At 39.1% G+C, this 14,202-nt stretch overlaps 1 protein-coding gene across 1 annotated transcript in view; it reads left to right on the plus strand.

Moving 5' to 3' along the window:
• The window catches only part of ccdc39 (coiled-coil domain containing 39), a 38,190-nt gene that overhangs the window by 7,717 nt on the left and 16,271 nt on the right, over window positions 1-14,202 (plus strand). The window contains exons 6-19 of the mRNA XM_054768199.1: window positions 854-957; window positions 1,038-1,170; window positions 2,795-2,989; window positions 3,069-3,236; window positions 3,305-3,442; window positions 5,210-5,418; window positions 5,570-5,702; window positions 7,637-7,796; window positions 7,916-8,022; window positions 8,385-8,546; window positions 8,637-8,713; window positions 10,020-10,086; window positions 10,434-10,595; window positions 11,978-12,160. Coding sequence (XP_054624174.1) covers window positions 854-957; window positions 1,038-1,170; window positions 2,795-2,989; window positions 3,069-3,236; window positions 3,305-3,442; window positions 5,210-5,418; window positions 5,570-5,702; window positions 7,637-7,796; window positions 7,916-8,022; window positions 8,385-8,546; window positions 8,637-8,713; window positions 10,020-10,086; window positions 10,434-10,595; window positions 11,978-12,160 — 1,998 coding nt within the window. The remainder of the gene's footprint in view (window positions 1-853; window positions 958-1,037; window positions 1,171-2,794; window positions 2,990-3,068; window positions 3,237-3,304; window positions 3,443-5,209; window positions 5,419-5,569; window positions 5,703-7,636; window positions 7,797-7,915; window positions 8,023-8,384; window positions 8,547-8,636; window positions 8,714-10,019; window positions 10,087-10,433; window positions 10,596-11,977; window positions 12,161-14,202) is intronic.

A 14,202-nucleotide genomic window follows, 5' to 3' on the forward strand; every position in this document is an offset into this window, starting at 1 on the left:
TGATAGCTTTTTTCACAAAACAAATTTTCCGAAAATTAAAACTTTATTTTGTTTTGTTTCTGATGATGATAAACCTTTATAAAATAAAATTTTTTTCTCAAATATTTCAACTCTATGCTACTATAATTACATTATTTTACCTCATAATATTACGAGTTCATTCTCATTAGAATACAACTTTTTTTCTCCTCTTTATATTTGGAGTTAATTCTCGTAAAATTACACCTGTTTTTTTTTTTTCTTCCAACTTTCACCTTTCTTGTAATTTTTTTTCTTGCAATTATGTCTTTATTCCCAGAATATTTTGACTTTAGTCTCATAAAATTATAATTTTTTCTGCAATCTCATTTTCCAATAATTACAACTTTGTTGTTTTGTTTTTAATAATATTACGACTAAAAAAAAAAGTCTTTCTTTATTATTTTTTTTGCATAATATTACACTGTTACTAAATAAAATTATGACTTTTCTTATTAGATTACAATTTTTTCTATTAATATTTTGGCTTAATTCTTCTAAAATTACTGCAGATTTTTCAATTTTTGCTTTTTTTTTTTTTAATTTAGTCTGCTGCATTCCACCAAAAAACAGCCATGGGCTGCAAATGGCCCCCGGGCTGCACTTCGGTCACCCCTGTCTTAGGTTTGAAAAATAGATGTTTTTTTTCTTTTCTCTTCCCCCTGAAGCCTCTTTACGTTTTGAAAACCAATCTAAAAGTTACCAGGAAGTGCGAGATAAATTCATATCAATATTATAATCTGAAGATATAAATCATTTTCATGTGAGTCTATTTCTGTTTTAAGAGTTGATGATGTGTAAATTAAGACTGTATGTTGTCATCATGTGTCTGCAGTTGAAAAGTTGCAAAGCCTTACTGGATAGAACAACCACCAATGTGCATTCAATGAGGTCCAACATATGCAGGCATCAGGAAGAAATTGAGAACAACAATGTCAAGTCAGTCAAATTTGATAGCATGTTGTATGTAAAACCCATTGCAGGGCTTGAGTGAACAATTAAGTCTGTGTGCATTTCAGACTGACTCAGACCGCGGCCCAAAATGATGCTCTTGAGCAGAAGTTGAGAGCCGTGACACAAAACGCCCTGAGTGAGAAGGAGAGAGCTGCACTGATGGAGAGCTACCTCAAGGAAGAGGAGCAACTCATCAAGGCGAGGAGTTGTGCACTATTTTATTGTTAATGTGGTAGTATTAGTCATGAAAACATGTCTTGGATATAGTACAGTGGTGTGAAAAAGTGTTTGCCCCCTTCCTGATTTCTTTTTTTTTTTTTAATGTTTGCCACACTTAAATGTTTCAGATCATCAAACAAATTTAAATATTAGTCAATGACAACACAACTGAACACAAAATGCAGTTTTTAAATGAGACTTTTTATTATTAAGGGAGAAACAAAATCCACACCTACATGGCCATGTGTGAAAAAGTGATTGGCCCCCGAAACCTAATCACTGGTTGGGCCACCCTTAGCAGCAACAACTGCAATCAAGCGTTTGCGATAACTTGCAATGAGTCCCTTATAGCACTGTGGAGGAATTTTGTCCCACTCATCTTTGCAGAATTGTTGTAATTCAGCGACACTAGAGGTTTTTCGAGCATGAATCGCCTTTTTAAGGTCATGCCACAACATTTCAATAGGATTTAGGTCAGGACTTTGACTAGGCCACTCCAAAGTCTTCATTTTGTTTTTCTTCAGCCATTCAGAGGTGGACTTGCTGGTGTGTTTTGGATCATTGTCCTGCTGTAGAAACCAAGTTGGTTTCGGCTTGAGGTCACCAACAGATGGCTGGACATTCTCCTTCAGGAGTTTTTGGTAGACGGCAGAATTCTAGTTCCATTTATCACAGCGAGTCTTCCAGGTCCTGCAGCAGAAAAACAGCCCCAGACCATCACACTACCACCACCATATGTTACTGTTGGTATGATGTTCTTTTTCTGAAATGCGGCGTTCCCTTCACGCCAGATGTAATGGGACACACACCTTGCAAAAAGTTCAACTTTTGTCTCGTCAGACCACAGAGTATTTTCCCAAAGGTCTTGGCGATCATCAAGATGTTTTCTGGCAAAATTGAGACGAGCCTTCATGTTGTTTTTGTTCAGCAGTGGTTTTCATCTTGGAACTCTGCCATGCAGGTTGTGAAGTGCTTTATGGGTGAGTGAGAGGATTTTGAGTTGTATACGGTAAGGGATAGGGAGCCACTGGAGGTTCTGAAGGACAGGGCTGATGTGGTCATGTGAACGGGGCCGAAAAAAGCATTTTGAGAGGGTAGAGTGGGACTGAGGGTTGATTAATTCAGCGGACATGTGTCATTGGCGTTAACAGTGGAAACCATGGCAATGGATAATCTGTCCAAGGGGGAGGAGGTAGGGGATGAAGAGGAGAGGACCAAGCACTGAACCTTGAGGGACGCCTTGGGAGAGGGGGGCAGTAGAGGAGGTGCAGTTTATTGAAAAAGATGAACTGTTTCCGGTCTGTGAGGTAGGATGTCAGCCAGGTGAGGGCGTCGTCTGTGATGTGGTCACTTTTTCCACACAGGGCCATGCAGGTTTGGATTTTTTTTCTCCCTTAATAATAAAATGTTTAAGTTCAGTTTCATTTCAGTTGTGTTGTCACTGACTAATTACATTTGTTTGATGATCTGAAACATTTAAGTGTGACAAACATGCAAAAAAAGAAGAAATAAGGAAGGGGGCAAACACCTTTTCACACCACTGTGTGTAAAAAAAATCAGTTGTACGCCATATCTCACGTTCAGTTGACTCTTTGCGCACCAGGAGCTGGACTACCAGCTACGTGACCGCAGCAAGGAGATTGTCCGTTGTAAACAGCACGTGGAGGACTGCAAGAAGAAGGAGAAGAATTTCATTGCCCACATATTAAGGAGCAAATCTACAATCAACGCACTGGAGTGCGAGATGAAGAAACAGGAGGAGTACTTGGTCAAACAGATGATGATCATGAATGAAAAGGTAAGTGTAGCGTCAATAAAGACAAACTGCAACTGTCCCCGCACTGCCTTCTCACTTTTTCAACACTTTTCTGCATTAGGACTCCATGTTAATCATTTTAGATAAAAGGCTAGCACGACTGCAAGGCGTTGTCGGTGATTCCGATGAAAAGATAGAGATGGAAATAAAGATCACAGAGCTCAAACAAACCCTCGAGGAGAAGAAGAAGGCGTCCAGCAAGATGATCACCAAAATCAAGGAGTCTGAGGTCAGACAGCGAGCGGTATTACACACCGATCTCCACATCTTACTAGATGTTTTTGGTTTTTGTGACAGGAGGACATTCACTATTTGAGGAAGGAGAGGGAGGATTCGCAAGCTCAGAAGGAAGAGCTGTGCAACAAAGTAACAGAGCTGAAACTGATCAATAGTAATATTGAAAGAGAGCTGAAGAGACTCGGGCTCAAGAAACAGGTACCGCCCTCATGCGATGTCTACTTTTTCATATGCAGGCTGTTTTTTGTGCTTTCTTTTCTAATTATATTTAATTGCTCTGGGTAAAACTGAACATACTTGTATCATGTTGCACTTCTTCATCTTCTTCTTCTTCTAACCAAGACATTAAGGACACTTCTATGCTTCTGACTTAGCAAGGAAGGGGTCCTTTCTTTTCCACAATCCATAGTTTTAGTCCACCAAGTCTGTAGAGGCATGCTTGGAGGAGTTTACTGCCTCCTAGCGTTTGTGGCAGAGAATTGCAAGTCATGTGCTCAGAGCTATAACAGGATCAATAAGGGTTGGCGTAGCGACTACGCGGTTGTACAGGGGTGTCCAAAGTGCAGCCCCCAGCTGGTTTTTATTGGCCTGCGGCACATTCTAAAAATGTCATTTAACCAGAAAACTAAAAAAAACACAACATGACATGGAAAAAAAAAAATGGAAAAATAAGCAGTAATTTAACAAGAATAAAGTCAAAATAGAAGAGACAAAGAGAAAAAGTCGTAATTATGAGTAACAATGTTCCAATACTTTAAGGGAAAATGTTATCTTAGTAGCATAAAGTTGAAATATTAAAGAAAAAGGCAGTTGTTTTTTTAAGTCGGAATATTATAAGAAACAAACAAAACCATGAATAAAGTTGGAATTTTTTTAAATAAGGCTGCGGAAAAAGTTATTATGTTATGAGAATAAATGTCAAAATATTATGGGGAAAAACGTCATAATTCTCAGAAGAAAATTAACTAGGAGAAGGAGAAATAGTTGGGGGGAAAAAAACCCCATCAAAAATGGAAAAAAAACAGCTGTAATTTTACAAGAATAAAGTCAAAATATAAGAGAAAACAGTCGCAATTTCACGAGATTAAAATCATAATATGAGGAAAAATAATGTCATTTTAGTACTATAAAGTTTAAATATGAAAAGAGGAATATGAGAAACAAAACAACAAATAGAGTTGTAATTTTTGGAAAGTTAGGTCGCGGAAAAAGATATTGTTAGGAGAATAAAGTCAAAATATTCTGGCAATTGACTCATATTTATGAGGAAAAAATTAAGAACAAAGTGGGAATAGTTGTAAAATTAAAAAAACAACAGCAGAAATGGAAAAACGGTAATTTTACCAGAATGAAGTCAAAAGATATGAGAAAAAAAGGTGTATTCTAGTGAGAAAAGTCACAATTTTACGGGAATAAACTCATAATATTATGAGGGAAAATATTCTCATTTTAGTAGTATGACGTTGAAATGTGAAAGAAAAAAGTTTTTAAACGTCATAATATTTTGAGAAACAAACAAAGCAACGAATAAAGTTGTCATTTTCAGAAAGTTACGTTGCGGAAAGTTATTGTTACGAGAATAAAGTCAAAATATTCTGGGAATAAGGTCATAGTTATGAGAAGAAAATGAAGAAGAAGAAAGTTGAAATAGTTGGGAAAAAGCAACCTACGGCAGAAATTAAAATGCAATTTTAGGAGAACCAATCAAAATACAAGAGAAAAAAAGCTGTATTCTCGGAAAAAAGCCACAATTTTATGAGAATAAACTCAAAATATTATTCATTTTCGTAGCAAAGGCAAATATTAAACAATGTTTGTTTTTTTTTAAAGTGGTAATATGAGAAATGAACAAAACAAAATAAAGTTGTAATTTTTGGAACAAGTTCTATAAAATTCTAGGAATAAAGTCCAATTACGCACCATCTGCATCTCTGACAAGGTCCATGCACTGTCGCCTCTCGTCAGGAGCACATTGTGGAGCAAAACATCTCCAAGCTAGAGGTGAAGCGCAAAAGGGATCTTCTGTTCAACAAAGCCAACAACGTGGTTTCTTTGGAGAAAAGACAACTGAATGTGAAGAAAGCCATCCATGAGAGGCAAGAGGAGATCAGAGTCTACATACAAATGCTCAACCAGCAGCTGAGGACCACTGAGCAGGAGAGACAGAGAATAAGGTACAAAAAAAAGACATAGAAAATGAAAATAATGGCCTAAAATATCCCAAAAATGTTGGGGGAACGACTGTATTACCGTATTTTTACAGCTCAGTGACAGCATTTGTGAGCGTTGGCGTGCAATTTCTAGTTGAGTTATTATCTTCCTTAGCATGGAACTGAATGCAAAATTGTCCAAGATGGAGGCCACGAAGAAACATTATGAGGTTGTGACTTTTTCAATGGCAACATTCGACGAAGATGACGAGGATGCGGTGAAGTCTCAAGCTCACTACATCGCCAAGGTAACAATAAACACTGAATTTTTTTTTTTTTTTGCACACACTTTTTCAGCATGCAAGTTACATGTCGACATGATCTCTTACTGTAAAATATATCACATATACTGTATATTAACTCTAACCGGTAAACTATGAAACTGCTATACAGTGTTCCCTCGTTTATCGCGGGGGATAGGTTCCCAAAATTGCCCGCAATAATTGAAATCTGTGAAGTAGCCAACTTTTTTTTTAATTTTTATTGTTTTTTACAATGATTATATGTTTTAAGGCTGTAAAACCCCTCACCATACACTTTATACACTTTTCTCAGACAGGCAATAACATTTTCTCACATTTCTCTCTTGTTTAAACACTCTCAAAAAAGTTCAAACATTCGTTTTAAATTTTAATAATCAACCTTAATGATCAACACAGGAAATTAGTAAGCCACTCAAGCATACTTCACTCCTGTGACCGTGCCTTTTTGTCCTGGCGCCGTTCCGCTGGTTAAAACATATTGCTGCAGACCAACCGAAGATTAATTTACAAGCTATCAAGCAAGCTAGCGATGACACAGCAGACATGGCAGAACGGCACGGAGGAGATCGATTGACAATGGTCTACAGCCAATCGGGACGCAGAAAACTGTGGACGGTACAGACAGACGAGAGAGGGAAGCGGTAGACACTCAACTTCCAATGCAGTTCTTCTTAAAGGCCAGGCTTTAAAAAAGAAGCACAAAAAAATCTGCGAAACAGCAAATACATGAAAGGTGAACCGCAATAGAGCAAGGGGACACCACTAGAGATTAAAACGTGACGAGATTTCTTGTTTGGAGAAAAACTGTATTGTGAGAACAGAGCAGCCAAAAGCCAATCAGGCTGTGAACTACGGCATGGCTACTATGAATGATAATACAGTAATATGGAAGTGGCAGTGTGAGAGGCATTTTTGGAAGCGCACATTAAGTGCTTTAGGCACAAATGGCAGTCCAACCTACCTTGGTGTTCACAGCATCAGCGAGTGAGTTAAACAGCTGCTTGCTACTTGTTCATGTCCAAGCAGAAGCTGTAGTAATTCTACATTTGATCAAATTTACTTAAAGATTTGCCAGATCAACCCACATAGATGTTTGGACATGTCTGCACCCTTAATCACTGAGCAGTTCTATTAACGCTCATTGCATGTGGCGAAACGCCAGCTTTCAAGCACCAGCTCCGTTTCACAACACCCCTCATACATAAATGAAAGCCGTGTTGACAATTTAGCAACATGGCCGATATACAGTATTTAGGATTAGGGTTAAATACATTTTTTTTTTTTAACATGACTTTTTTAGCATGATTAGAGCTCTCTAGACATGAAATAACACCCCTATAATCAGCTTTACACTGGTATTACCCAATATAGGAGACATAATAAGAGAAAATAATACATATAAGACATAATATACAGTAGCTTACACGTGCTAGTATTGGGAGAGTCACATTATCACAGAGTACTTCCTGTGTACCTCCTGTGTAACATTACTGCCACCTAGTAATCAGTGTAAAATACTACATATTACAACACACACACATGCCTAGCCTACAGTTGATGCACTTACTACACGCTTATATAGGGATAACACAAAAACACACACAGTTCTTACACACAACCGCTAACGTGTGAAAATACTGCAACTTGTTCTTGTTCTGTCTTCTTTTTATGCTTGAAACTGCTTAATGTAGGCCAAAAATGCATATTTTTTGACTAATAATAGGCCGAAGTCAACCACAAAACAGTGATGATTTTTTAAAAATGTTCATATATTTTGAAAAACCGTGAGAGTGAAGCTGTGACATGGTGAGGGACGGTTAAAAAAAAAAGCAGCCCAGCTATATTTAGATCATTTTTGGTATGTGAGTTAGTTATATGTTGTGTTTACCACCTGCTACAGTACCCTGTTTTTCCACCAGGCTGCGCTAGAAAAAGCAGAACTCAAGCAGCAGGGAGAGTGTCTAACCGCCAAAATTCGCAAGGCCGAGAAGGAAAATAAAGCCCTGGAGAACACAACCATGCTGTTCAACATCAGCAATTCTGGATTTCATATGTCAGTCATGAAAGCAAAAGAAGCCAGTACGTGAACAGAAATGGACAATTCACAGTAGTGTTTTTGTCTACTCCATTCATGAAAAAATGAACCGTGAAGCAAGTTTAAAATGTAAACAAACAATAGATTTGCATTTCTGTGTCAGCCCCAGATTATCAGGAGAAGTTCCAGCTTGAAGAGCAGCTCCAGGTGGTCGAGGAGACGCTAAAGTCCAAAAGACAACAAGTTGAAATGCTTCATGAGGACCTACAGGTTCATCGCACATACTAATAAGCCTCTTCTCAGGAGAATTTAGTAGGATTTTGAACTTCTACTTGGTATAACCCGACATAGTTTCATTGTTTCTGGTTTACATAAACAAAGAAACAAAAAAAAAAAGAAATTATAATCATATTGGCATTGGGGTTTAGTGCCTTGCTCAAGGACCTTTCAGTAGTGGAAACATCAAAAACCGGTCCGAGCCTCCATCGTCCTAAACCAGTCCATGTTTTTGAGAACATTTGCTGCATTTGAACGTGCAACTTTTTTGCACAATCTCCTACTACTTTCCCATGTCCAATTCAGCTTCTTCATTCTTTTTATTTACTGTACCTGTCTGTGAACCCCTGTCTCAGGTAATGAAACATGCCTTGAAGAAGCAACTTCAAGCTAAGCAGAAGTTGCAGCAGGAAGTGAGGGAAATCATCGACTTCAATGGTTCCATCGGTGACATGCTCATTGCCGCCACCAAGTTCAAACCTGACCTCAAATCCATGCTGGAGCAACACTTTCAGCAGGTTTTAAAGACATTTGCGACAATAGGGATTATTGTCAGCGATAGAGGGGTTTCTTTATGTTCTAAATGTTTATCCGTGTGTTTCTTTCAGGCTGGTCTGCTTTTTCCATCTTCTGCCATCAGCATCCATCGAAAGTCGAACTTGGTCAGCAGCGCTGCCTCTCTCAGGTCAGTCAGGTAAAAAAAAACTTCAAACCTTTGTTTATACTCAGCGAAGGCATTTGTAAAAGTCACTGAGAATTTCATTGGTCTATTTGAGTTCCTATGTTTGCCCACATATGTTGGTTACAGTCAATTGTACAGCGGTGCCTTGGTTAGCGTCATTAATTCGTTCCAGAAGGTCTGACTCAAACCAAAACGGACTCTAACCAAGGCAAGTTTTCCCATAGAAAATAATGTAAATCCAATTAACTGTTTCAGACACCCCGAAATTTTAACACAACACACATTATCTAGACAATAATTATAGTTTTACATGCAGAAAAAGATCCAAAAATGATTACAAATGATAAATGAATGGAGAGCTGAACATTTAACATCACTTTTACCCAGTTTTGCAAAGAGGGAGGGGAAGGAGAGGACATTATGCTTGGAGAGCAATCCCTTTTTTTTTTTTTAACTGTTACTGCACTCATGCGGCACAAAAAATATATGCAGAGGTCTGTTAATGAGTTAACATGCCCCCCAAAAATGGCACAAAGATGACACTTGCAAATTTCCCATGTCTAACAACGCCTGTTCTTTTATATTTTTTAAATTTCGAACCAGCGTGTGCTTGCCTTGAGTTCATCAACAGACTCACTCGTTGCAGGCGTTTTCTTTGTTAGAGCCTCGCCTCTGAAACAGTGCCCCCTGTTAGCTCCCGCTAGCCACCAGCAAGAACTTCGATGGTTTGTGGTCTGTTTAGTTAAGACCTTTACTCTTTTCACAACATTGGCTCACTTGATTAGGTTGTTATTCTTCAGGATCTTACTTGGGGTGCTCATGAGGGCCTCCAGTAGCATCGACTTCTCTTTTGAATTCAATAGTGGTTGGTCTTCACCGTCTTTGGAATGTTGCTGTCACTCATAGCGGCTTATTTAGAGTTTGTCGCATTCAGTGAAAAAACGCATGGACGGGAGTCATCAACGCTGAGAGTCCAGTTTGGCCACTTGATTCCCGATGCCTTACATGTATGTGCCTTACAGGCTGCCGTACCAGAGTGTGAACTAAGTATCATGAGATGTCGTCTTTGGTGCGTGATCCAAGATGGCCGCGTAAACGAACCAAGCCCAAATACTACAGTTTGTTAGAAGCACCATATTGCACGCCAACCAGGCAGGCGAACGCAAACCAAGGCAAAAGTTTAGCATAAATTTTGGATGTTAACTGAAAAACGCGCAAACTGGGGCAGACGTGAACTGAGGTGGGACTTTTATTTCATTTCTGCATGTCATGTATAAAACATGTGAACGTATTCTTCCCTTTACTGCAGGTGTCCTACATTGTCAACCAGCACCCACAGGCCTTCTGAGCAGGAGGCCCCAGTGAATACTGTGATTGTGGGCCTGGATCTAGCCTAACTCTTTCTGACCCTATCGTGACCTCCTGATGCTCGGGATCTTGACCAGTTACACATGGTTCATAATGAACACAATAGCATCTCAGCAAGTTTGTGTCGGGAGTCTCCAAAGACGATTCGATGGTGTTATACCAGCTATTTTGCACACACACACACACACAGTTTCTAGATATGTCACCATTTTAATCTCTGTCTGAGGAGCGATTAGCTGTTCAAATGAAACGGTCTGGTGACTAACATCCTAACAACCGAAAAAGGGAAGTTTACACCAGTGGCGATTGCTCTAAGGCTGCAAGGGAAGCACTTCCTTCTCATTCATTCCCGCAGCGCCACGGCACTTTTACACAGTCGGACGCTGAGCGTCTACTGACTTCGATGGAGAAGCGTGGAGTGGGTTGTCCACTGCGCAAAACCGGACGGACATTGGCTAAAAGCTGGGCTTTGTCCCGCCCACTGGGCGCTCAGCGTCTCTGGGGGATCTATGGGACAGTGGGCTGGCCCGGACGCTCGGCTTCTGCATAACGATTGGATGATGTGTCTGAGGCGGAATCCCTTTTTGATTGACGGTGAAATGAGCGAATCGGCGATCTTGAAGTATAAACCCACGCAGGGGCATTTTTACCACATTTTTCAGACTTTGTCTTTGTTAAAAATGACTCGCGTTGTTTGGCGACTCTCTTCTGTCACTCTGCAATTCTCTTCCCAACAAGCAGCGGCAGCTGCGGAGCTTCTCCCCCCGTCACGATCACTCAAACTCACAGTAGCCTCGCGCAGCGGCTCTAGCTGCTAGCAAGCTGCACATGGCAGATACTAGAATTTTCATATAAACAAACACATTTATGATGTAGGCTGGAAAAAAATGAGCTTCCCCTCCTTGAATGACCAGCAGCCGCCACTGGTGTACACTCATTGTGCCACCTCTCCGACTGAAGTCATAAAAAGAAAGAAAGCATAAGGTTTAGCGATTGGACTTTGCTAAACCTTTGTTGGCCGCTAATCGCTCTCTCCAGTGCTGGCATTGCAATTGTTTGTATCTACTCCTGTTTGAATTAAATTGTAAACTGTCCTTGAGACTCCTAGACTCATTTTACAGTTGTTACAATCAAAGAAACTGAGAGGACTTTGGCCCAGTAAAAGAGCCGGTCCCAGCAGAACACTGACTGGGGCAAAACTAAAATTAAGCTGTATAGTCAAGTATGCCTGAATGTAAGCCCACTTGAAAAAAATATTTTTTTGCATAATATTTGTTGTACTTCTATATTCATAGATAATATGAAAAAGTAATATACAGGATTATAGTTTTCTGTGCAGATTCTGACTCCACTGTAAAATATTGGACAAAAATGACATCTTACATCCATGGCTCGCAAGCATTTTTCATCGCCATGTAAATTAAATGGGCTAATCCTGCATTCTAGGTCGTCCTTGATCTCCCATTTCCTAAAAATGGAATTTTGTGGTTGTCAATAGATGAATAATGAAGAACGCATTATTTCTTTCCTAAAAATAGATCTTCATATTAGATCCTAAGCTCCGTGCTGGTTCCTTTTTTATTTTTTTATTTTTCAAACTGAAACTGAAACGCATTGCAGAAACATTTTCTTATATGCCCATACCCGTCAACCCTCCCGTTTTTTGCCCTTCGTTCCTGCTGCCCTTCCGTTTACCAGAAATTTCCTTTATCTTAACTTTCACGAGGTAGGGAATTCCCCTTATTCTCCAAACAGTTATCCTTATTTTGAAGTGCAGATGTCGACAGGTACGCATATGCCCATTGTGTTTGTGCTCTCTTGCCTGAGTGAACCTCGAGCTTCACTGCATGCTGCCTCCCCCTGGTGACAATGTTTGAACAGGCCTGAGTGGTTGCCAAGAGCGACCCACAACAAACACCAGTCCTCCCAGCTCAGTGTAAGAACACTGGTAGAACTAAAACACGTCTTATTACTGACAGTTTCTGGATAATGTTGAGTGTTGCCGTTCTACCAGAGATGGAGTGGGAGGAGCGCTATGCTATTCCTGGGCCGAATGCTGAAAACAAGGCCCTAATAGAAGAGGTGAGTGGAGTTTATTATGTCACGACACCGACGATATATTTTCAGTATACATACGGTACATACACGACATTTACCGCGATTGACTGGACACCAGTCCAGGGCGTACCCCGCTTCTTGACCCAACTCAGCTGGGATAGGCTCCAACATACCCCTGCGACCCTAATTGTACACATTATGAACATAACAATCCGTAAAATTATGTATTATTCCACTATATACTGCATTACACAGTTCATTTAATGTCTTGTCAAATATAGCAGTTACATGCATTTCCATGGGTATTATAACTAAACTTAACCCTTTTAGCGGTCAAAAAAAGTGTAGTCCACAGCTATTTTTTTTTATTGGCCGGCAGCATAATTAGATAATACTTAAAAGTTGGAATGCTGACTGTTAGACGATATTCCACTAATACTTAAACTTGGCTGTGCCAACACAAAGCTCAGATGTGGGCTGTTTTTTCTTTAAATGTATTTGACTTCTTTTTCATATTTTGACCGACATGAGATTGCGTTTAGCTTGTTTAATAAACAATCCAGGGATGTCCAAACGTTTTCCCCAGAGGGCCGCATACTGAAAAATCTAAAGATGCAGGAGCCACTTTTACATTTTTTTTAACCAACCCGCGTTGATATGCAAAGACGTTTTTTTTATATTTAAGAAAAAATCAGCCTGCATCTCAGCTTTGTGTTGTCGGTGGCAAAGTATATTATTATTACATTTTTTAACTTACATTCCACTTTTTCCTGCGATTAGCTGGCGACCAGTCCAGGGTGTACCCCGCCTCTTGCCCAAAGTCGGCTGGGGTAACCTCCTGCATACCCCCGCAATCCTAATGAGGATTAAGCAGCATAGAAAATGAATGAATTTTTTTTTTACTTTTATAAATATTTCAACTTTTTCTTCATAAATTTTTTCTTGTAATATTATGACTTTATTCTCATAGTATTTTGACTTCACTATCATAACATTGTAACTTTTTTCCAACCTAAGTTTCCAGGAATTGCAAAGTTATTCTATGTTTTGTTTGTTTGTGTTTGTGTTTTCCTTTTAATATTTCAGCTTTATGCTATTTTTTTGTCTTAATATTATGACTTTATTATCTTAATATTTTATTTACATTTGCTGGTCTTTTTTTTCTCAATTTTTTCAACATGATACGAATAAATAAGCCATTTAAGACGTAAATAAGACGTGTGTTTGTGTGTGTTGCTAGAAATGTGTCCCCTACGAGAGCTGAGTGGACAGGAAATTTTTTAATTTAATTGTATTTTTTAGAAAAAAAACAGCGGCGGGCTGCAAAAAGCCCTCGTGCCGCACTTTAGACATCCCTGATCTACAGTAATCTTTTGTTTATTGCAGTTCCGGGCTCCACCATGATAAGTGAATTTTTGCAAAGTAGGATTCCTTGTTTATAAATGGCATTTTTTCATTGTTAGGGCACAGAAAACCTGTTTATGATCTACTAAATACTGTTTTTAACATTATTAGCGCCCCCTAGACATGAAATAACACCCATATAGTCACCTTACATTCATATCACCCGATATAGTAGATATAATTAGGGAAAATAATCCATTTAAGACATGGAAAAAGACACACGCTCGTGTGCGTTGCAATAAATGTATTCCGGACATGTGGACAGGAAGCGGTGTCGCGGGTTAAGTTTTAGCTGGATTAGAGCCACCACAGTAGCCCGTGTTGTGATTATTATGATTATGATGATTATTATGTTATCAGTATTATTGTGCCCGTTGTGAGATCATTTAAACCTGTTGTTCCAAAGAGCAAGTCTAGCGCTTGTCTCACCGAACAAGTACTGACACCTAGTGACCAATGTAGAATACTACATTTACAATACACAATTTTAATGAGGCTTCTTAATTCCTTGTATTTGTATTTTACTTCATTTAACCATTTTGAAGCTTGACAATGCTTAATTTAGGCCGAAAATACGCGCCGTTTGTTTTAATATGCTTAACTGTGACTAATAATAGGCCGTCTTCAACCACGAAACGGCATTATTTATTATTTAATGTTTT

This window comes from Dunckerocampus dactyliophorus, chromosome 2 (assembly GCF_027744805.1).
Source record: "Dunckerocampus dactyliophorus isolate RoL2022-P2 chromosome 2, RoL_Ddac_1.1, whole genome shotgun sequence".
In the NCBI taxonomy this organism is placed as follows: Eukaryota; Metazoa; Chordata; class Actinopteri; order Syngnathiformes; family Syngnathidae; genus Dunckerocampus; species Dunckerocampus dactyliophorus.